The sequence below is a fragment of the Spinacia oleracea genome, chromosome 3 (genome assembly GCF_020520425.1).
Source record: "Spinacia oleracea cultivar Varoflay chromosome 3, BTI_SOV_V1, whole genome shotgun sequence".
In the NCBI taxonomy this organism is placed as follows: Eukaryota; Viridiplantae; Streptophyta; class Magnoliopsida; order Caryophyllales; family Amaranthaceae; genus Spinacia; species Spinacia oleracea.
The window spans coordinates 93,591,276-93,616,283 of NC_079489.1; the positions used below are offsets into that span (position 1 = coordinate 93,591,276).

The window sequence follows — 25,008 nt, forward strand, 5'->3', positions numbered from 1 at the left end:
TCATTATGCTAATGGTGGTGTAAGAACAGGTTTGGGCTTTGGAAATAATGGGTATGACGCACGTGTCAATGGCCGTGCGTGGTTTGCGGTTGACAACAAATTCGAGAACAAGAGTCGAGGTAATGGTTTCTTGGGTTATGGCGATGAGAACATGGATGGGTTAAATGAGCTGAACAGGGGCCCCAGAGCGAAGGCGTCTAAGAACATAAGGATTCGAAAGGGTAGACTCGGTTCTTAAAGTTTAAACCTTTTAATGTTAAAAAGGTCTCACCTTTAATATGCTCCATAACTTGGAAGTTGACTCTAGTTTAAGGAGTGATTACAAACAACCTTAAACATCATAGAATCATGAAAATGGGACATGTATTTGAACATAAAAGATGAATGTTCATGTGTTCTAGTTTAGAAAAGGAATTGCACTTTTCATAAACAACCTTGAACTTTTGAAAAGGTTTGGATTTTGTAAAATTGTGTGATTGTTGTAAGGAATACTTTTAAGAATAAAAGCATCAACTTACTAATCATTTTTGAAATCAAAGCTTGAATCTTGCATGGTATTATTGAAAAGGTGCTTGGACAATCATTTGTGAAGAATTTCAAGAATGAAATCTCCCCAAAGATGGCACTTTTGACATGTTTTTCCTAGTTAGTCATGAGTATTTACTCAAATGCCAACATCCTTGGAATTGTTAATTGAATTTTAGAAATGTAAAAGAGTAGAAAACATCATAAAGAATTGATTAGGGATTCGGAATTACCTATTTAGGACTAGCTTAGTTTTCCGATTAGTTCTCCCAATTGCTTAAGAATTTGGAAATTGTAATGGAAATTGTAGATTTGAACTTGAATTTTGTAATTGATTTTTGAGAGGAGAATTATAGATTACGACGTTGTACTAGAAATCTGCCTCCCCCAATTTCTTAGGAAATGAGGGTTTATATAGGGGATTAAGCGGCTAAAATCCAAGGACCACCTACACCTGGCGCTGGTGACGTGGCCGAGAATCCGCCAAAACAAGGACGATGACACCGTCCTTGATTTGTTTTGTATTGTTGTACCTTTGTACGATTTGCACGAATTTGGCACGTAGTATTTTCTTGGAGGTTAAGGCTTGGTTTTGCGTCTAAAAATAAGTCGTTTTTGAATTTCGGATTTCGTGTTTGGACTCGGTTTTACGAGACGGATCCCTGCATGCTCGGTTTTGTGGGTCGACGCCCGAATTTGGATTGCTTAATGTCATTTCAACTGGAAAGGACCTTGTAAAACCAATGGAGAGGTCCATTGGGTTAGATTGTGTTTGGATTTTGAATTTGATTTTTGGAAATTGAATTTTGTATCGAGTTCCGTAACGGGAACGGGCTCGGGAATGGGACTTTGGATTTTGGATTTTGGATTTTGGAATACGCTTTAGCAATTGAGACTTCCGCACGGAGTTGCACCAACCACCTAGCAAGGAAAATAGTATCGTCATCATCCCACTTTAAATACATTTTAAATTTTTTATTTTTCAAAATTTCAGATCTGCATTCTGTTCATTTCTCTCTCATTTCTCTCTCTTTATTTTCTCCCTATGCTTTTCAGATTTATGCCCAAATTTGTAGGGTTGTTTTCAATTTTACTGATTTTCTATGTAATTATCTTATAATTCTCATAATTAGATCTATTAGATGAGGAAAAAAATGGAGGAAGTGGTAGATCAAGAAGGAGGTTCGTCGTTACCGAAACCGAATCAAAGAATTTGCGCTCGTTTACAAATCATCCCAAGCAATTTTAGAGATCACATCTCGGTTTGTTGCTTTTTAAAGTATTTTAAGTTTATTTTAAAAAAAATTGAAAATATTTTTTGTTTTGGAGAAACTAACGTTTGTGTTTTGCCGAAATATCGTTTTCACTTCGCAAATTCGATAAGTGACTTCACGATTTTAAATAGTAACTATATGAGTTTTACAGCAACTATATGGTTTAAAGCGGTACTAAGTGGTTTTTAGAGTTTCTATGCGATTTAATTTAACTATATAATTTTCTTATTGTATGTTATAATGATTAATAGACTATGTTTCACTATAAAATTTATGATTATGTGACTATAATCCAAAAGGTTTGTGCTCTTCTACAAATCAATGCTAAAAATTGGAAAAATGAATGGGCTTACAAAGTTCGTAGTTGCTAAATTACTATATGTTTGAAATAGTTACTATATGTTTGAAATAGTTACTATGTTAGTTTATTATGTTTTGTGCATGTTTTTGATGTTATTCTATATTTTTAGTGATAGAGTTACTATATTATGGATAGGGTTACTATTTATTATCCCACCAATTATGTCTGCAACTCTGTGACTAAATGACCACCAATAATATTTATATATAGGTACTATATCGTGTATAAAAGTAACTATATGTTTGGTATAGTTAGTATGTATATTATAATGTTCTTTTTTTCTGTTCTTTGTTGTCCTCTATGTTATTAGTAATAAGAGTTACTATGTTATGATCACAGTAACTACATGATCATTACAATAACTATATATGATACTCTGTTAGCATATGAGTATCATTAATATTAAGAGATATTATATCATGTATAATAGTAATTATATATTTTTAATAGTTACTATGTTATCATTATATTCGTTTTATGTTCTTTTTTTGTACTCGGTGTCATTAGTCATAAGAGTGACTATATTATTATGACAGTAACTATATGACTATAACAATAACTATATCTGCAAATCTACGAGTATTTTAGCATCATTAATTCTAACAGTTACTATATGCTGCATAATATAAACTATATGTTTTACGTATTTACTATGTTATTTTTTATATTTAACTGTTAAATTATTAACTTAGTTTATATATTATTGATTCAGAAATACAAAGATGATGCACCAAGAGTTGAAGTCGTGCAAAGAATAACTTCTGTAAGGAAAACAAAAAGCATGAGAAGAATAAGAAAATCATATCAACAATGAAAACCAAGGACGTGGTAGAGGAAGGGGAGGTCGCGTACGTGGAAGGAAGGGATGTGGCCGTGCTGGTGGAAGGAATGGACGTGGACGTGGCGTTTAGTATTTTAGTTCAAAAAATATTTGAGTTAATTGTGATTTATTTAATAGATGCAAATAATTAGAATGTCGTAGCTAAAAACAATAACCATATACTCCTTTTGATAACATTAACTATATGATATATAATAGCAACTATAGAGTAAAAAGAGTTACTATATTTCTATACGATAGAAATTGTAGCTATATGATATAAAACAGTCAATATATTTGTGTATACATAATTAAGTAATTGGATTCTTATCAAAATGGCATCAAAAAGTTATTGTATGACTACGGGAGTAATTAGATTACATATAAGTACAACTACATCAACTTAAGAGTTACTATATGATCTTTACAGTAACTATGTCACATATATTAATAATTATATTGTAAAAATTTAATGTATGACTAGTAGAGTAACTGAATTACATATAAGTACAATTATATCAACGTAAGAGTTACTATATGGACTGCGCATTTTTTGAATCACGTGAACATTGCTGCATTGCTGGTCCATTTCATCCTTAATGCTGTAAATTACCTAAAATATTATGTCCACACTATAGTCAATGCAAGTGGGATTGATTTTATTAGGAATTATAAGTTTATTTTTGGTAACTTTCCTACTCCAATCTTCAATTACTTAATATATCTTACTTTCCTATTCCACTCCGCAAATCTATTTTGGAAACTTTCTTACTTCACTTACTATTTTCTTTTTCTTTTTTTCTTTTTTTTTATTATCAATTATCACCACTTGCTTCAACATTATACTTCGTATATCATTCAATTAAGGTTTCTGATACTTGTAATGGTCAACTTGTAACCCCTAAAAAAATAAAACAGTATTTTGAACTTCCAAATGCATCATCTCCTATTTCAGGTTTCATATTTTTATATCAGTTTATCACATTTCAAATGCATCATCTTCTATTATTTTAAACTTTTGCATAATTCCTATACTATATAGACAATACAACTGAAATTTTAAGTTAAAATGCCCGTGTATCGGGGTTAAAACTTAAAAGCTAGTTGTTCTTTGTCACAATCTTCTATATACTCTACTAAAACACAGGGCGCTAAGTCTGGAACTGACAAGTATCCCTGTGTAAAAAAATTATTTGTTTTTAAAAAAACTAAATTGTTAATATATTTACATTATTAGATACGTTAAAATATAGTCAGCAATCTAATATAGAATATTCAGATGATATTTAAATATAATGTACAAAAGAATATTAAGATCTTATGGTTCCAAATATAGAATAAGATTAAATTACCAATATATTTTTATTCTTAAACATTCATATATTATGTTAAATATTCCATCTCTTATTTACCAAATATAAAAAATATTCTATCTCTACTATTTTTCCTAAAACTAAAATTCTGACTACTTTATATATGTTACTCGATTATATAAAAAAAATGAATAATTATTACGGAATAACAAACATAATCTATTAATTATGACATGTGATTGTATCAATTATTTTGAAACAAATGAAGTATGTTTGTTTATTTACAAGGACCAACATATTATCTAACCCAATTTACATTTTTCTTAAATCAATATATACTTTTAATTAAATTAGACATACTTCGTATTCCTACTTCCGCTCTCAAATGATCTTTACGTTAACAATTTGCACCATAATTAAATATTATATATTATGTAATATTGTAACACCCTAATAATTCCTTGCTTTTTATAAAACATTTTCCGACTTAAAACACAGGAATTACCAAGATATTACCGCCACCGTGATAACGGCTAAGGCTATTTACCAGAATTACGCAGCGGAATTAACTAACTTTCAAACATATTAAATAAATAGTTAATGGTCATTAAAACAAGTTGGAACCGTTGAGGCCCAAATCCAAAGTATTAAATCATTTAAAAATCCATTAACTGTAGATAGTGTTAGTCATGACTATAAATAAAAATAGAGTTTATAAATATGGAAGAACTAAACTCTCAACTCAAATCCCATGACCAGAAGACACGAAGCACGAAGTCAGCAAAAGCTGAGTACGGACAAGCTAGAATAACATTCTATCCTAACATGCTTCACTCGACAAATTAAATAATCCACATGCAAAAGCCATATAATAAACAATTAAACATGGAGACAAGACTAGACACTTGCCCCGACTCTTGACTCACAGATTAATAAAAAGTAGCTTCGAACGGGTAAAGTAAAGTATCCTCAAAAGGAAAGAAAAGGGTGATGGGAGCCAACCATACACCAAAATAAGTCGGGCTACTACCGACAGTTGGGCCATACCGACAGGAATTCCAATTGCACAACGGCATATGAGAATGAAACAACGTCTTGTATCATTCTAGGAGTACAAGTTTTCCGGCAAGACTCCCCCCATTGTTCGTACTCAAGTTATATACGTTCCAAGAGTTTTGAAGCTCTTTTGGGTTGCACTTTACGTTAATTAATATATTATGTTTAAGGCGACTCAAGGCTCTACCCAAGATGTTAGGTTATGATACATATGAATAAACATAAATCATGCGGAAAAACCATAAAGCCAGGAAACATATTATTTACGCATAATCATTTAGCATAATTCAGATGCATACACTTTGTAGCGTGCCCTCCCTAGCTGCGCCCGAACCGAACAAGAACAAGTCTTTAGGACTCCAAGTGTCGTCCCTCCGTAGATAGTCCACAACACGTCCGGATCCGCCTTAAGATTGACCAACTAGAATCGCCCTTCCGGTACTAGGATTTTCGGCTAAATAGGGCAAGTGTTTGTGGCTGATTTTTGCTTGAATATCTTACCTTTGAATACTTCAATCCTCGATGTAAATATGTGACCCTAGGCACCTATTTATAGAGTTTATGGAAAGGAATTATAATCCTACTAGGATGTGGATTTATTAATTAGAATCCTATTAGAACTCTAAATAATAAATTTAATCTTTTAGGATTAGGATTTAATCAATGCACGAATTCCGATAGGATTAGGATTCGTTACGAACACGAGCGTGCACGACTACGAGCATAGCACAAAACCGCGCAGGCCTTACGGCCCACACGAGCAGGCGCTGCTCGCAGCCCGCGCGCGCCCCATGGCCTTGCTGGGCCTGGCCTTGCGCTGGGCCTGGCGAGGCTCTGGCAACTTCGTGTTGGGCGCTTGGCTTGCTGGGCGCGGGCCTGGCTTCGTGCTGGGCCTTCGTCTAGCAATCCTCGTCCGATTCTAATTCGTACGATGCGCTTCCGATTAAATTCCCGATTCCGGAATTTATTTCCGATACAAGCAATATTTAATATTTCCGATTCCGGAATTAATTTCCGTTTCGAACAAATATTTAATATTTCCGTTTCCGGAATTATTTTCCGATTCCGATAATATTTCCGATTCTGACAATATTTCCGTTTCCGGCAATATTTCCATTTCCATTAATATTTTCCGATACGTACCATGTTTCCGTTTCCGGCAACATCTACGACTTGGATAATATTTATATCTCCGATACCATCCATATTTCCGTTTCCGGCAATATCATCGTTTCCGGAGTATTCATTTTCTTGCCTTTGACGATCTTAGCTCCCATTGAAACCAAGATTCGTCGATTCCAAATATCCATAGATGGAGTATTTAATGACATTAAATACTTGATCCGTTTACGTACTATTTGTGTGACCCTACGGGTTCAGTCAAGAGTAAGCTGTGGATTAATATTTATTAATTCCACTTGAACTGAAGCGGCCTCTAGCTAGGCATTCAGCTCACTTGATCTCACTGAATTATTAACTTGTTTAATTAATACTGAACCGCATTTATTAGACTTAACATTATATGCATACTTGGACCAAGGGCATTATTTCCTTCAGTCTCCCACTTGTCCTTAGGGACAAGTGTGCATTTCCTAATTCCTTTGTCGCTCGATGCTTGCTCTTGAACATAAGGTAAGAGTTGTCATCCTTATTATGTCCAGAGGTTTTTCTCGGTTTCAGAGTTCAACTGATCAAATAATCAGATAATCATAGCCTATGATTCATCTGAGCACGGCCATGCATTTTACAGTTTCTAGCTCTCCGAGTGGCGTTGTACAACTTTTAAGCATCTCATCCCGATTTATGGGAGGACAATCCCAATCTTGCGATCTTGAGATTAGACTTCGTTTGATAGGTGATTACCTGAGAGTTGCCTTTATAGCCTCCTTTTACGGTGCGACGGTTGGTCAACGTCAAAGTAAGCAGTTCTCAAACAAGTAATCTCAAATCACTCAGTTATTGAGGATTTAGTGTCTAATAATTTTAATGAAATTTACTTATGACAGATTTTCATCTCTTACAGTAAAGTTTCATAGGTCTGTCCGATACTAGTCTTCCCAAAGTAAGTATCTATGCAAATGATTACGACATTGCCATGTCCACATAGTTCAAGAAACAGAACTACTAGTCATCTTGCATTCTAGTCGTCTAACGTTTTCTATGCGTCCATCTTTATAGAAAACTCCGACCAGGGACCATTTTCAACTTTTGACATTCAAGTTCACTTGATAGACATTTCTTAGTCACAGGACTGGTCCTGACAGTCTATCTTGAATATATCGTCAAATTTGAAGGGACTCATCATTTAATACTAAACCAAGATTAAATGGAATATGAAAATACATTTCATATATGATAAATGTTCAACCCCAATGTTTTACAACCATGGGCCTCAAACCCATCTTCTAAAACAGTTCATGGCATTTCAAAGCTATGCTTGATTTCCAGTGTTACAATGTGAGTGTTGCTTCTCACTTGTTGCATAGGTTTAGTTATCATGCTTTGCCAATCTTAATATCCTTTTCATCGAATGTTTTTCGAGATATGATGATAAGATCTTTTGAGTTTGTTTAATATGTGATCTAGTCTTTCTTACTTCGATAGTGGTTCTACGCATTTTGCAATGAAGAACCATCAAGTTAGCATACATGTGATCCACCCAAGTTCAATGAAGAACTCATTAATATAAACAACTCTGTTTTATTGCTTCTTAGGCAATAAGTACTTTTACTTCAACTGTTTAAGTTGTTGGTGATGCTTTGTTTGGATTTACTTATCCAAGCAGTTCACAGATATGTGGAAGACTTTCCAGCTGTATCTTAGAACATAGAAATTAGTATTTTAATTTCCCACGCAACAACTCATGGTCTCCAATCCATGTTGCCATTTCGAAACACGATGCTCTTTAGCTCGTCCTTGTCAATGGTTAACTCCAAAGGAATCTTGCTTGATCCTTTGCCAGTGTTTATGCGTGTAGCATCAATATTTAGCATATCTTTATTTCCTTGAATCAAGAACTATTCCTATGTACATTTTTAAGTACCATAACCTTTTCTTGATCTCAATCTAGTTGATCTTCACTTAGATCAATAGAGATTGGTATATGTTCGTTATACCTAAAGTCATACGATACGTTTTTGGCGATCCTCATATTATATCATACATGATAAATTCTTTTGCAGAATAATTCTCAATTGAATTCTATTCATGTAACTTTAGCTCATCTAGTTTCAGTAGATACTAATTCCAGCTAAATTCTTTGACATATAATATAGGTTAAGAATCTCATTTAGACTCTTTGATGTTTAACTTAGTAAATGCTTATACATAGTTCAAACATCTCCAATGGAGTCTTTCGTGTTTGATTTAGTAAATGCCATTACTTAATCCAAAACAATATCATAAGATCTTTGTAAATAGATCTTAATACCCAGTATGTACTAAGTTTCGCCTTGGTCCATCATCGATGAATAATTTCGAACCTAAGTCATTAGCATTTGAATGTTATTTCACAATAGAGAGATATGTGTGTGATACACATACGACCAATTAAGTTTTTATGTACTCCCACTAAACTTCTTATATATCTATAAGAATCATGTACATTTTATGAAACTTAAATACTTATTAGCTTCACTAAAATACAATTCTAATTCCCCATTGCTTGCTTAAATCTGTACTTAGATTTCATAAGCTAGCATTCATTTCAAGCATTATTTGGGTCCACAAATCCGATGACATGCCATGTACATAGTTTATTCCAACATTTGATTGAGGAATACATTTTGTCATCCAATTGCTATATGTACCAATATGCAATCATTGCTTGAATTATAGACTTGAGCATTACGATTATGCATGAGGTTTCAACACAATCCACACCGTGAATTTGCTTGTAACCTTTACCAACTAATCTAGCTTTGTGTGTGAACACAATTCCATGTTTGATGGTTTTTATTCCTTTAAACAAACTTGCAACCAATAGGTGTGAAACTATTCTTGCAAATCAACAAAATTTCAATTTTGTCATCAAAACATAGAGTATGTTTTATGGCCTCTAACCATTTAAAACATTTGAGTCTATATGTGGCCTCTAACCATTTTAGGGAATCTGGGTTTCGTCATAGCTTTCTTACAGGTCACAAACTCATTAACCTACATGATAATAGTCTGACTGCAAGTTGTAGGTTTCTTCACTATCTAATAGAAGAATCGCATAGCTTCAGTGACCTGAACTCCATGTTTCTTCACTATCCAATAGATGAATATCATAGTTCCGGTGACTTGAACTCTATGCCTACTTGGGTATAGAACATCAAACAATAGAATATTAATAGCTACTTGAAAGTCCTTTGAATATTCCGTTCTCCTTGAAGCACTTGTAAAGTCTTCTAAGAGATGTCTATTCTTTAAAGCCACTTCTAAAGTCCTTGAGAATATGTGTTCGGATTTTCTGAAGAACTTCGAAAAGCCTCCGGAATGTCCGTTTATGTTTGTTGTTCGCCTCGAAGACTTTCGAGGTCTATTTTCTCCCACTTGTCATTTTGGAAACGAATCTCCAAAAGGACATCATTTCGAGCAAACAAACATTATGTTCTCAAAAATTCGTGGTCGAAACAATACCCTTGTGTCTCATTTGAATAAATCACAATGAAACATATATCTATACTTGGGCCTTAGTTTGTTGAATAATAAACACTAAGCTCCCACTGAGTTTTTCAACTCTTTAGATATATATATTATTGAAAAGATATTCTGAAATTACTTTTGAATGGCTTTGACGAATTTGGTTTAGTTTGGTGGTAGTTGAGCATTTTGTTTAGAAATTATAGGAAAATTCTTTATGATTCATCATTGATCGAATCAAGTACTAATTGACTTCGATCATTCCAACTTCGATATGCCATATCTTATGGAGCTAGATTGTGAATTTACTACACACAATCATTGATGATCATCTTGACTTAAGTAATCATCAACATGATCTATCCTAGATCTTTATGATTACTTACCAAGTAGAATTTATACTTCTGAATCTTTGAACTAGCCAAACAGATTCATACTTATATCACATTGAGTAAATAAACCTATATTCACTCAAATCTGTGTGACATAATAAAGTCATAAAACCTTTCTTTAGCTTTGAATTCTATTGTCTAGGTGTTCTAAAAATAGTTCATATCTTTTGTTACTTTCAACAAGTAAGACTTGCTTGTCTTAAATTGATCTAGAAATCAATCAACTTTCAAAAGTCCATCAAAATAGAGCTTTTGAATGTTAACTTGTTGATATGGTCTAAGTAACAATGCCAAAGATTAGTGGAACTCAAATCAAGAGATTGATTTGAACCTAGTAAAGTTCTTATTGTTAAAGAGTTGTTTGTTTTAATCAAGCATATTGACTCAACCCGTAAATGACCATTTCATTCAAATAAACAAACAAACATTGTTTTTGTTCTTCTGAATGTGAGTCTTTCTGTGTTTGAAAACAGAAATTTAGGTATGCTGATTATGGAACGAAATAGCCATTAAGTTCCAGCCTTTGAAAGGACTTAAAACAAACTAGATGACCCTACAACTAATGTAGCATTGCCATGCTTCATTTCCCACTTGTAGGCCATTAGTGTAGCCTAGCTTCCATTGTTTGAGTTTTTACCGAAGTAAGAACCTCAAGCGGTATATGATACCAAGGAAGTTTGATTGCTAGGTCACTTCTTTTAAACATAAACTTATATGTAGAAACGGAATTGTAAATTCCTTTAATTTGTTCCTTTGTTTTCCTATTTCTTGTACCTTTTCTAATATCCTTAAGAATTGAATTCTCTAGTGTTGACTTTTATACTTTGTTTAGACATGTCCAATGTACTCCAACAAAGTTCTTATCATTTAATTTATGTTGAATGTTTTGTTTCAACTAGATGATCTTACCAGAAGCTTCTAAAGTTCTCTAAGCATCGATCTATTCGAATGTCTAGGGACTAGACTCATTCGAGAATTAAATGGACAAAGATATTAGGTTGTTAACCATTGGTAAAGCTGAGTGTTTAAACTCAATGCTTTATGTTCTCAAAACTACATTGTATTTTGAATTCACAAGCACCAATCGGTTTGCCATTCGACTTTGATACTCGAAAACAACCATAAAAGTCGCTAAAAGAAACGTACATTTTAAATCTCTCATTTTCTCTCATTTCCGTGAATCGTTCTTGGATTCACTACCAATCGAGGAAATTTACTGTTACCTTTCTAAAAGGAGTTATTGCAGTGCAAGATATTTAATTATAAACAATAATTAAAACATACATTGAAGCATGCAAAGTCTAAACATTTATCATGAATAATAACTTGAAATTAAAGCAATCATGCAATTCAAATAAGTTATTAGCATTTTATTCGATTTTATTGTTCCGGCAGGTGTGAATAAAATGATTCCAAGACCCTAAAAACCATTGAAGAATTAAGCACATTATGTATTTAGACTCAATTCTAAAATATTTTAGGTAAGCAAAAGCCTTTTGCTAATAGTCTAGAAACTACTCTTGGTTGATAGGTACGTCTAAGAACTTATTAGGTAAACCTATCGATTTTGCCACGACATAAAAGGACTCCTTACTTATATCGTTGAGTTTCACCAAAACTAACATGTACTCACAATTATTTGTGTACCTTACCCCTTTAGTATCGATAATTAATACCTCGCTATGGCGGAAACCTATTACTAAGATCGATGAAAAAGGATATCCAAGTAAGTGTCATTTTGGCATGACACCTTTTAACTGAATTTTTAAGTTTGGAACTTAAGGCTCTTACTATGTTGGTTAGATTTTAAGTGAACTAAAATCCTTAATCATGCATAGTCAAGCCACAACTTCAAAGTCCGTCTTGAAAATCTCCGTGGGAGGCGCCATTTTCTTCAAATAGGATAATCTATAATTAAACTAATTACAACTATTTGATGGTACGCAGACCATATTTCAATTGAAAAACAAATTTGGTGCTTTAGACCAATTACATTCAAATTAATACTACGCAAACCATATTTTTTATCCTATTTGGGCCATACTAGTCACTTCATAACCTGCAAAACAGTACATATACAATATATACCATTCACCCATTCATTATCATGAATGGCCCACATAGTTGGTTAGTAAAACACGTTATGCATCACATAAATATTTGCAGCAATTAATCAAGGGCACCAATAATTTACCAGTTATTCAGTCCTTATTAATTCTAATCAAGTTGTTTTAACCTCAAAGGATTTGTAGACCTAATCAAGAGTTTATGACTAAAATTGCTCCCACTTAAACCAATAAATTCATATACTTTACTAATTTTAAACATAAAAATGTATTTCTAGTCTAACCGGAAACATACAAATTTAATTAAAATTTAAAGCCCATATAAATTTATAATTGAATCCACTTATTTAATTTATTTTTCAGTCGAATTTAAATTAATTCAAGGTTTTTAATTTTAGTAAAATAATTAAAATAAATTAAAATTTATAATAATTATAATATTCAAAATTAAAATCCAAGAAAAAAATTTAAATCATTAATTTAAAATAATTAAAATTACTCGAACTGAAAATCTCAAATTAAAATTTTAAAACAATTTAATCGTAACACAAGGTACGCACATCACCACGCAACGCACAGCCATAGGCCACATGCACACGCAGCCATCGCTGGCCACGATGCGCGCAGCCTCTATGCTGTGTCGCGTCTGCTGCTGCTCACCCTCGCAAGGCACCGCTCGCTGCACGCGAGCCAGCGCTCGCTGCGCGAGGTAGTGCGCGCTGTGGCGCAGCTCGCTTGCTGCCCACACGCGACTGCTCGCTTGCCTTGCCCTTCGCCCTCGCCCATCGCATAACACACACGGCTAGCTCCTTTGCTTCGCGCGCTATACAACACCCCTTAAGGGTAACATGTAGCTTCCATTGTTTTGTGCGTGCAACATTCATGAGCGTTTTCATAATTTTAAAATAATGACAAATTAATAAAACATATTAATTTCATAATTTTAGGGCGAAAAATCGAAAATTTTTTAATCAATTAATTTCCGATTAACATGGATTCAAATCTAGGTCATAAAAATTAAAAATTTAACATAAATTAACAATTTTTATGGTGGATTTTAATCATTGGTGCCTAATTAAATTATTAATTAATTATGAAAAACAAATCAATTCTAAATTATTCGAATTTCAACAAATTAATCATAATTACAAATTAAGTTGTATAATTAACAAGTTTAGGCATTCATAATTGTTAAACATATACAGTAGGTCAATCAAAAACTCAAGATTTATCAACAAGAATCGCACATACTTAATTTAACATCTTAAATTTACAAACTTTTGCGTTCGAAAAACTGAAACCTCCGAAAAGTCATAGTTTGGCTTCGAATTTGGGAATTCTGGGTTCGGCCGAAAAATACTGTTTTTGTCAAAATTTTAGAATGTCTTTTACATGCGGAATTGACACAAAAATCACTTGATTTGGATGAGTAACGATGAAACTGCCGAAAAACTGCGTACATATAATTAAATAAACGCAATTTGTAATTAATTACGAAAATTAATCACCCCTTTAATTCTTTGCAAATTTGTAAAATTTAACCATGTTCATGCAATTTATATTATGAAAATAATAAGAGGCTTCTGATACCACTGTTAGGTTATGATACATATGAATAAACATGAATCATGCGGAAAAACCATAAAGCCAGGAAACATATTATTTACACATAATCATTTAGCATAATTCAGATGCATACACTTTGTAGCGTGCCCTCCCTAGCTGCGCCTGAACCGAACAACAACAAGTCTTTAGGACTCCAAGTGTCGTCCCTCCGTAGATAGTCCACAGCACGTCCGGATCCGCCTTAAGATTGACCAACTAGAATCGCCCTTAAGCTACTAGGATTTTCGGCTAAATAGGGCAAGTGTTTGTGGCTGATTTTTGATTGAAAATCTTACCTTTGAATACTTCAATCCTCGATGTAAATATGTGACCCTAGGCACCTATTTATAGAGTTTATGGAAAGGAATTATAATCCTACTAGGATGTGGATTTCTTAATTAGAATCCTATTAGAACTCTAAATAATAAATTTAATCTTTTAGGATTAGGATTTAATCAATGCACAAATTCCGATAGGATTAGGATTCGTTACGAACACGAGCGTGCACGACTACGAGCATAGCACAAAACCGCGCAGGCCTTACGGCCCACACGAGCAGGCGCTGCTCGCAGCCCACGAACATCAGCACGCGCGCGCCCCATGGCCTTGCTGGGCCTGGCCTTGTGCTGGGCCTGGCGAGGCTCTAGCAGCTTCGTGTTGGGCGCTTGGCTTGCTGGGCGCGGGCCTGGCTTCGTGCTGGGCCTTCGTCTAGCAAGCCTCGTCCGATTCTAATTCGTACGATGTGCTTCCGATTAAATTCCCGATTCCGGAATTTATTTCCGATACGAGCAATATTTAATATTTCCGATTCCGGAATTAATTTCCATTTCGAACAAATATTTAACATTTCCGTTTCCGGAATTATTTTCCGATTCCGATAATATTTCCGATTCTGACAATATTTCCGTTTCCGGCAATATTTCTGATTCCGGCAATATTCCATTTCCATTACTATTTTCCGATACGTACCATGTTTTCGTTTCCGGCAACATCTACGACTTGGATAATATTTATATTTACGATACGATCCATATTTCCGTTTCCGACAATATCATCGTTTCCGGAGTATTCATTTGCTTGCCTTTGACGATCTTAGCTCCCACTGAAACCAAGATCCGTCGATTCCAAATATCCATAGATGGAGTATTTAATGCCATTAAATACTTGATCCGTTTACGTACTATTTGTGTGATCCTACGGGTTCAGTCAAGAGTAAGTTGTGGATTAATATTATTAATTCCACTTGAACTGAAGCGGCCTCTAGCTAGGCATTCAGCTCACTTGATCTCACTGAATTATTAAGTTGTTTAATTAATACTTAACCGCATTTATTATACTTAACATTATATGCATACTTGGACCAAGGGAATTATTTCCTTCACAAGACACAACGTATAAACAATTGAACAATTAAACAATTCAACAATGACTTCATTATTTTAATTCTTTAGGACTTGTGATCAAACATAGACTCCAGTGAAATTACTCCCATTGTTCCTTCTCAAAAACACTGTTTGAGATAACCCGACATTGCCTATTAACAAGCGGGGTGTGCCCTTAGCACGAATTGTCCTTAATTCAATTCACATAGACTCTCTAACATATTCTACCCCTTGGTAGAATATTTATTGCTCACTGTCAATATTCGACTGGCTCAATACTTATGCTAGACATCCTGTACTATAGCATAATAATAATAATAACAACTTGCATGCGCAATACTCATACATGCAAACCAACTTGAACAACATGCTTGACATAATTCAATGATTATAAAAGTCCATAACATGATAGTTCAATAGAATCTATACAGAATAATTCAATAACATGCCCGTTCACATAGATTCAATAATAATAATAACATGCTCCTTCTCAATATCAAACATGAATTCATAACAACATATTCATTCCCAATCATCAATCATGAATTCACAACAACATAAAAGTTCACATGATTCGCATTCAATACACTTCATAAAGTCCTCAAGGGATGGGTGGTCACCCTAGTCTTGCACGTACCTGGAATACCTAAGTACGGGGGCCATTGTGCGAATCACGACTCACTAAAAATTAACTCCTGTAAACACAAAAGGAGAAACTAAATTATTATCCATGTTTACTAAATTTCCAGCAACTAATTCTAAAACCCTAAGTTTAATTAGATATCATTCATTAATCGTTAATTTAATAGTCTCAAATACTCAACTCAAGTCCTAACATAAAAGCATTGACTTTTTAGCTTTAAAACCATTAAAACCCAACTTTTTAAAGCTTAAAAACAATCTGAAAATTTAAGTTGATTACCATAATTTAAATTGTCATTAAATTATGTGAATCAATCGCTTAATCAATTGGAATCAAAACCCTAATAATAGCTTATCATAAAAACATGTTTTGACTTCAAAAATCAACACTTTATGAACTCATTAAATCTGAAAATAATAATTTCAATCATCAAAACTAACATCTTTAATTAAAATACAACACTAAACCAATACGGTGTTCATAACTGTTCTAATCAATTTAAATTACCCAAATATTTAAAATAATCACAACAATTAAAACAATTTAAAACTGAATGTTTTTTTTTTTGAAAACATAATTTGATTGACCCAATTCAACAACACACACACACACAAAAATTAATTGTGTTGTGTGTGTGTGCGCCGATCAAAAGAACGCAACAACAACAACAAGCAACGCAGCACAGCACAGCATGCACCGCAAGACGGCGGCGCGCGCTAGGGGCGACGAGAGGGCGAGTGCTGCGCGGCGGGCGAGACATACACAGCGAGGCTGTGTTGCGATGCGGGACGAGGAAAGGAGAGGGGGCAGCAAGGTGCAGGCACGCAGGCACCTTTTGTGCTACGCTGCGGCTGCGAGGCTGGGCGTGCACGGGTGATGCTGGGCGACGACCCACGCACGGCATCGTGCCTTGGGCTGCAAGCAAAGACGGGCGAAGGAGAGTGTAGGGCGCCGCAAGGAGAGAGAGGGAGTGCTGAATTTTCTTGTGGGGTATTAATGAGAGGTCTATTTATAGTTTTTCTCTCCCTTGTGGGGTAGGTTATGGTAGTTTAAGTTGGGCTTATTACCGGGCTCATTTAAGTTTACTCCTTGCAATTGGGTTTGATCATGGGAAAACGGCTGGGCTTTAATTAAATTAAATTCGTTTTTGAAATACGACCCAACAAATCCCGATTAAATAAATTCGTTGAATCTATTTAATAAAATACGATTTTCGTAATTAATTAATAATTAAATTAATTAAAAATAAAATGCATTTAATTCCCATTAAATGGAATTAATTTATAAAAATACTTTATAAATACAAAGAAATGCTTTATAAATATAATAAAAATATATTTATAACTATAGAAAAATACGAGGTATTACAGTCTACCCTCCTTAAAAGAAGTTTCGTCCCAAAACTTGGGCACGGAAATCACAACTTTAAAACTATACTTGAGACTATTGTGAGACTTTAGTGCGTTTTCTTTGCAAAAGTTTTTAGTTGATGTACTCTTTATGGAATTCAACATGACAATAAATAGTGAAACTTCACTGGAAACAACGATTCAAGCATATCTTTAAAGGACAAATTAGGTAAATAAGGTAAAAGGCGCAAAATTCTACCGCACTCTACCCCCATTAAAGAAAACGAGTTATGGCCCCGTAACTCAACTAACCTCGGGAAAAAGCTTGGGATATTTCTTTCTCATTTCTTCCTCATCTTCCCATGTAGCTTCCTCAGATTCTTGGTTAGACCACAACACTTTAACAATCTTAACATCCTTAGTCCGTGTACTACGCACTTTACTATCAAGGATTTTGACAGGTCTTTCCTCAAATGTTAAACTTTGGTCTAACTCTATGGTCTCCGGTTGCAGTACAAGAGACTTGTCCGGGACATACTTTCTCAACTGAGATACATGAAACACATTATGCACTCTATACAAGTCCATGGGCAAGGCTAATCTATACGCTACCTTCCCTATCCGTTCTAGGATCTCATATGGGCCTATATACTTTGGGCTAAGCTTTCCTTTCTTCCCAAATCTCATTACACCTTTCATTAGTGAAACCCTAAGCAACACTTTGTCACCTATTTGGAACTCTTCATCCCTACGCTTTAAGTCTGCGTAGATCTTTTGGCGATCTTGCGCGGCTTGGATTTCGGATTGAATAGTCCTAACCTGATTCATAGTGTCCTCTATCATTTGGAGACCTAGTACGACAGTTTCACTAATGTCACTCCAACATAGTGGACTTCTGCATTTTTCGTCCATACAAGGCTTCGAATGGTGCCATTCCAATACTGGCATGATAGCTATTGTTGTATGAAAATTCAATTAGATCTAGGCTATCTTCCCATCCACCTTGAAAATCAATCACACAAGCTCTTAGCATATCCTCTAGGGTTTGAATAGTTCTTTCGGTTTGTCCTTCTGTGGCTGGGTGGAATGATGTACTCATCTTCAATGTTGTACCAAAGTTCTTCTGCACACTTTTCCAGAATTTTGAAAGGAACCTAGAATCTCTATCTGATACGATATCCTTAGGAACTCCATGTAATCTCACTACATGCTTGATGTAAGCTTTGGAAAGTTGTTCCATTTTCCAGGTTTCTTTCATTGGTATGAACACTGCCGACTTAGTCAACCTATCTAACACTACCAAAATGGTGTCATTTCCACTTTTAGACTTGAGTAAGCAAGTGACAAAGTCCATTGAGATATAGTCCCACTTCCAACTCGGAATCTCTAAAGGTTGGTCCTTCCCTTGAGGTCTCCTATGCTCAATCTTAACTTTTTAACAAGTCAAACATCTTGCCACGAATTCAGCCACTTCATTCTTCATCCTTGGCCACCAATAGACCTTCTTCAGATCCTTATACAACTTGTCACCTCCCGGGTGAACAGAATGGCGTATTGTGACCTTCTCTCATCAACTTTTCCTTTAGTTCACAACACTTTTGAGGCACACACCATCGTCCTTTATACCTCAAGCTTCCATCCTCGTGGATCTTAAAATCAATCTCCTTTCCTTGCGAAATCTTTTCCTTGATCCGCTCTAACTTAACATCACCAGCCTGATTCTCCTTGATTTCATCAAATACCGACGGCTGGATGGTTAATGCATTCATCATACCCTCACGGCATTCTCCACTTACTATCTCTAAATTCAATCGTTGCATGTCCTTACACAGCTCGTTAGCAACTACTTGAAGGAAATAATGCCCTTGGTCCAAGTATGCATTCTATGTTAAGTCTAATAAATGCGGTTCAGTATTAATTAACAAGTTAATAATTCAGTGAGATCAAGTGAGCTGAATGCCTAGCTAGAGGCCGCTTCAGTTCAAGTGGAATTAATGATATTAATCCACAACTTACTCTTGACTGAACCCGTAGGGTCACACAAATAGTACGTAAACGGATCAAGTATTTAATGGCATTAGATACTCCATCTATGGATATTCGGAATCGACGGATCTTGGTTTCAGTGGGAGCTGAGATCGTCACAGGCAAGAAATGAATACTCCGGAAACGATGATATTGCCGGAAACGGAAATATGGATCGTATCGGAAATATAAATATTATCCAAGTCGTAGATGTTGCCGGAAACAGAAACATGGTACGTATCGGAAAATATTATCGGAAATGGAAATATTGCCAGAATCGGAAATATTGCCGGAAACGAAAATATTGTCAGAATCGGAAATATTATCGGAATCGGAAAATAATTCCGGAAATGGAAATATTAAATATTTGTTCGAAACGGAAATTTATTCCGGAATCGGAAATATTAAATATTGTTCGTATCGGAAATGAATTCCGGAATCGGGAATTTAATCGGAAGCGTATCGTACGAATTAGCATCAGACGAGGCCCGCTAGACGAAGGCCCAGCACGAAGCCAGGCCGTCGCCTAGCGAGCCAACGCACACCAGCGCACGCCAAGCCTCGACCAGGCCCAGCGCAAGGCCAGGCCCAGCCAAGGCCTTGGGCGCGCGCGCGCGGAGCGCAGCAACGGGCCGAGCGTTGTGCGCCTAGCGTGGGCCGCAAGGCTTGCGCGGGTGTACGGTGCTCGTGCATTGCATGTGCGGGAATCCTGAAGCAATCAGAATTCGAAGTGTGATTAAATCCTAAAACTATTAGATAATGATTATTTAATTAGAGTCCTAGTAGGGTTATAATTAAATAAATTAGTATCCTAATAGGATTCCAAAACCCTTTCCATAACTCTATAAATACGTGCCTAGGGTCACATATTTTCATAGATTATTCAAGTATTCAAAGTGAGTTTTTGAGAGAAAATTCAGACACATTTCTTACCTAAGAGTGCCGAAAATCTTTAGTACCTTAAGGGCGATTCTAGTTGGTCAATCTTAAGGCGGATCCGGACGTGCTGTGAGCTATCTACGGAGGGACGACACTTGGAGTCGTAAAGACTTGTTCTTGTTCGGTTCGGGCGCAGCTAGGGAAGGCACGCAACAAAGAGTATGCATCTAAACTATGCTATATGATTATGTGTAAATAATATGTATTCCTGGCTAAATGGTTTTTCCGCATGATTTATGAATTGTCATATGTATCATAACCTTACAGTGGTATCACGAGCCCCTTATTATTTTCATAATCTAAATTGCATTAACATGGTTAAATATTACAAATTTGCATGAATTAAAAGTGGTGATTAATTTTCGTAATTGTTAATTAATTGCAAATTGCGTTTATTTAATTATACGTACGCAGTTTTTCGGCAGTTTCTTCGTTACTCATCCAAATCGAGTGATTTTTGTGTCAATTCCGCATGTAAAAGGCATTCTAAAATTTTAACAAAAAAATTATTTTTCTGCCGAACCCAGAATTCTCAAATTCGAAGCCTAACTATGACTTTTCGAAGGTTTTAGTTTTTCGAATGCAAAATTTCGTAAATTTAAGATGTTAAATTAAATATTTGCGATTCTTGTTGATAAATCTTGAATTTTTTATTGACCTACTGTATATGTTTAACAAGTTTGAATGCCTAGCCTTGTTAATTATGCAATCTAATTTGTAATTATGATTAATTTGTTGAAAATTAGAATAATTTAGAATTAATTTGATTTTCATAATTAATTATAATTTAATTAGAAACCTATGATTAAAAACCACCATAAAAATTGTAAATTTATTATAAATTTTAAATTTTTATGACCTAGACTTGAATCCATGATAATCGGAAATCAATTGAATAATAAATTTTCGATTTTTCGCCCTAAAATTATAAAATTAATATTATTTATTAATTTGTCATTAATTTTAAATATAAATTTTAAATTTTTATGCGATTCGTTCATATAACTTGCACGCACAAAGCAATGGACGCTTCGTGTTACCCTTAAGGGGTGTTGTATAGTGCGGGCATGCGACGACGAGCAAGGGAGCTCGTCGCCCATGCGGCACGAATGCAATGAGCAAGGGCATGGTGCACGAGCACAAGGCAGCAGCCCTGCCTTGTGTCGTGGGCCACGAGCTATGAATGAATGGGCATGGGCGAAGGCAAGGCACGGCAGTCGCTTGTGGGCAGCAAGCGAGCTGAGCCACAACGCGCACTGCCTCGCGCGCACCGAGCGCAAGCTCGCGTGCCACGAGTGCTGCGCCCAGCGAGCGATGGCTCGCGCACAGCGAGCGCTGGCGAGCGCGCACAGCGAGCGCTGGCGAGCGCGCACAGCGAGCGATGGCTCGCGTGCATCGAGCGCTGGAGCGCGCGCAGAGAGCACTGGCGAGCGCGCACAGCGAGCGATGGCTCGCGTGCATCGAGCGCTGGAGCGCGCGCAGCGAGCACCACAGCGTGCGATGGCTTGCGATGGAAGATGCAGCAGCTATGCGACGAGCGCATGGGCTGCGCGCACATGGCCAGCGATGGCTGTGTGCGTGTGGCCCATGGGCGTGCGATGCGTAGGGTGTTTGCGCTGCGATTAGATCGTTTTGAATGTTTAATTTGAAATTTTTCAGTTTACGTAATTTTAATTAATTTTTAAAATTAATAATTTAAATTATTTTCTTGGATTTTAATTTTGAATATTGTAATTATAATAAATTTTATTTATTCTAATTATTTTACTAAAATTAAAATCATGAATTAATTTAAATACGACTGAAATTAAATTAAACTTTTTGGATTCAATTATAAATTTATATGAGCTTTAAATTTTAATTAAATTTGTATGTTTCCGGTTAGACTTGAAATACATTTTTATGTTTAAAATTAGTAAAGCATATGAATTTATTGGTTTAAGTGGGAGCCCTTTTAGTCATAAACTCTTGATTAGGTCTACAAATCCTTAAGGTTAAAACAACTTGATTAGAATTAATAAGGACTGAATAATTGGTAGATTATTGGTGCCCTTGATTAATTGCTGCAAATGTTTACGTGATGCATAATGTGTTTTACTAACCAGCTATGTGGGCCATTCATGATAATGAATGGGTGAATGGTATATATTGTATATGTACTGTTTTGCAGGTTATAAGTGACTAGTATGGCCCAAATAGGATAAAAAATATGGTCTGCGTACCATTAATTTGAATGTAATTGGTCTAAAGTACCAAAGCTGTTTTTCAATTCAAATATGGTCTGCGTACCATCAAATAGTTGTAATTAGTTATAGCTTATCCTATTTGAAGAAAATGGTGCCTCCCACGGAGATTTTCAAGACGGACTTTGAAGTCAAAGCTTCAAGATGAAGTCGGGCCATACTAGATCACATTTATCTTGTGCATGCTTTAAGTTATTTATTGCTTTAAATATGTCTTAATTATGCATAAGATTGTGGCTTGATTATGTTGCATGATTAAGGATTTTAGTTCACTTAAAATCTAACCAACATAGTAAGAGCCTTAAGTTCCAAACTTAAAAATTGAGTTAAAAGGTGCCATGCCAAAATATACACTTGCTTGGATATCCTTTACATCAATCTAGTAATAGTTTTCGCTCAGCGAGGTGTTACTTATTGGTCCTAAAGGGGCAAGGTACACAAATAATTGTGAGTACATGTTAGTTTTGGTGAAACTTAACGATATAAGTAAGGAGTCCTTTTATGTCGTGGCAAAATCGATAGGTTTACCTAATAAGTTCTTAGACGTACCTATCAACCAAGAATAGTTTCTAGACTGTTAGCAAAAGGCTTTTGCTTACCTAAGATGTTTTAGGATTAAGTCGACAAACTGTGCTTAGTTCTTCAATGATTTAAGGATCTTGGAATCATTTTATTCACACCTGCCGGAACAAATAACTTGAATAAAATGCTTAATAAACATTGAATTATGCATGTATGCTAGAATTTAAGTTTATTAAGAGAAACTGTGAATGGTTATTTTTTGTTTATTCTTTTCAATTGTAGTTTTTAATATGGCAAACAACAATTCATTCAACATTCGATCAATTCTCGAAAAGGAGAAGTTAAACGGGAAAAAACTTCCTTGACTGGCAAAGGAACTTGCAAATAGTTCTTATGCAGGAAGAAAAGGAGTATGTCCTAGATGAGGCGATGCCCGAAGCCGCAGGCGACGGGGTCACTCAGGCAGCCCTCAATCGTTGGATTGATGCCAAGAAGGATGTGAAATGTCTAATGCTCGCCACCATGAGTGCGGATATGCAGAAAACGTTCATCAACTCAGATGCTTTCACAATCATCAGTGAGTTGAAGAACATGTTCCAAGATCTGGCTCGAGTCGAAAGATTCGAGACTCATAGGCAAATTCTTGAGACCAAGCTTAAGAAAGGCGAGCCCGTAAGTCCACATGTTCTCAAAATGATTGGACTCATTGAGAATATGAGTCGGCTGGATCAGCAATTTTCTCAGGAAATGGCTATAGACACCATCCTCCATTCTCTTCATAGCGGGTATAATCAGTTCAAACTGAACTACAGTATGAATAGTCTGGACAAAACGCTCACTGAGCTTTACGGTATGCTGAAGACCGCTGAAAAGACGCTCAAAAGTGATAAGCAGGATGTGCTTATGGTGCGTGGGGGCAAGTTCAAGAAATCTGGAAAGAAGAGGAATGCTAAGAAAGGTGGCAACAAGGCCAGCCCAACTAAGCAAACTGGCGCCAAATCTGTAAAGAGGAAGGTCAGTCAACCCACTTCTGAATCCGAATGCTTCTACTGCAAGAAGAAGGGGCATTGGAAGAGAGATTGCTTGAAGCTAAAGGAAGATCAGAAGAACGGAACAGTCGTTCCATCTTCAGGTATTTTCGTTATAGACTGTATACTTGCTAATTCAACTTCTTGGGTATTAGATACAGGTTGTGGCTCACACTTATGTTCCAATCCACAGGGACTAAGAATAAGTAGAAAGTTAAGCAAGGGTGAAGTCGACCTACGAGTGGGAAATGGAGCACGGATTGCTGCATTAGCTGTAGGAACTTACTATTTGTCGTTGCCCTCCGGGCTAGTTTTGGAACTGGAAGAATGTTTCCATGTTCCAAGTCTTACTAAAAACATCATTTCAGTTTCTTGCTTAGATGCTAAAGGATTTTCCTTTTTAATAAAAGAAAATAGTTGTTCGTTTTATTTTAAAGAGATGTTTTATGGATCTGCTAGATTAGTCAATGGACTTTATTTATTAGATCACGACAAACAAGTATATAACATAAATACCAAAAAGGCCAAAAAGGATGATTCAGATCTCACCTATCTGTGGCATTGTCGATTAGGCCATATAAACTTGAAACGCTTAGAAAGACTTCAAAAGGAAGGAATTCTAGAACCATTTGACTTAGAGGATTATGGTAAATGCGAATCATGTTTACTTGGCAAAATGACAAAGCAACCTTTCTCTAAAGTTGGAGAAAGAGCAAATGAACTATTGGGTTTAATCCATACAGATGTATGTGGACCAATGAATACAAATGCTAGAGGTGGTTTCAGCTACTTTATCACTTTCACTGATGACTTCAGTAGGTATGGTTATGTCTACCTAA

The 25,008-nt window shown here is 35.5% G+C and overlaps 1 protein-coding gene across 1 annotated transcript in view; it reads left to right on the forward strand.

Annotated features, from left to right (window-relative positions):
- The window catches only part of LOC130469876 (uncharacterized), a 30,607-nt gene extending 6,057 nt beyond the window's left edge, over positions 1-24,550 (forward strand). The window contains exons 2-3 of the mRNA XM_056839393.1: positions 24,003-24,273; positions 24,363-24,550. Of these exons, the coding sequence (XP_056695371.1) occupies positions 24,003-24,273; positions 24,363-24,379 (288 nt within the window). The 3' untranslated portion in view covers positions 24,380-24,550. The remainder of the gene's footprint in view (positions 1-24,002; positions 24,274-24,362) is intronic.
- Positions 24,551-25,008: the final 458 nt, after the last annotated feature.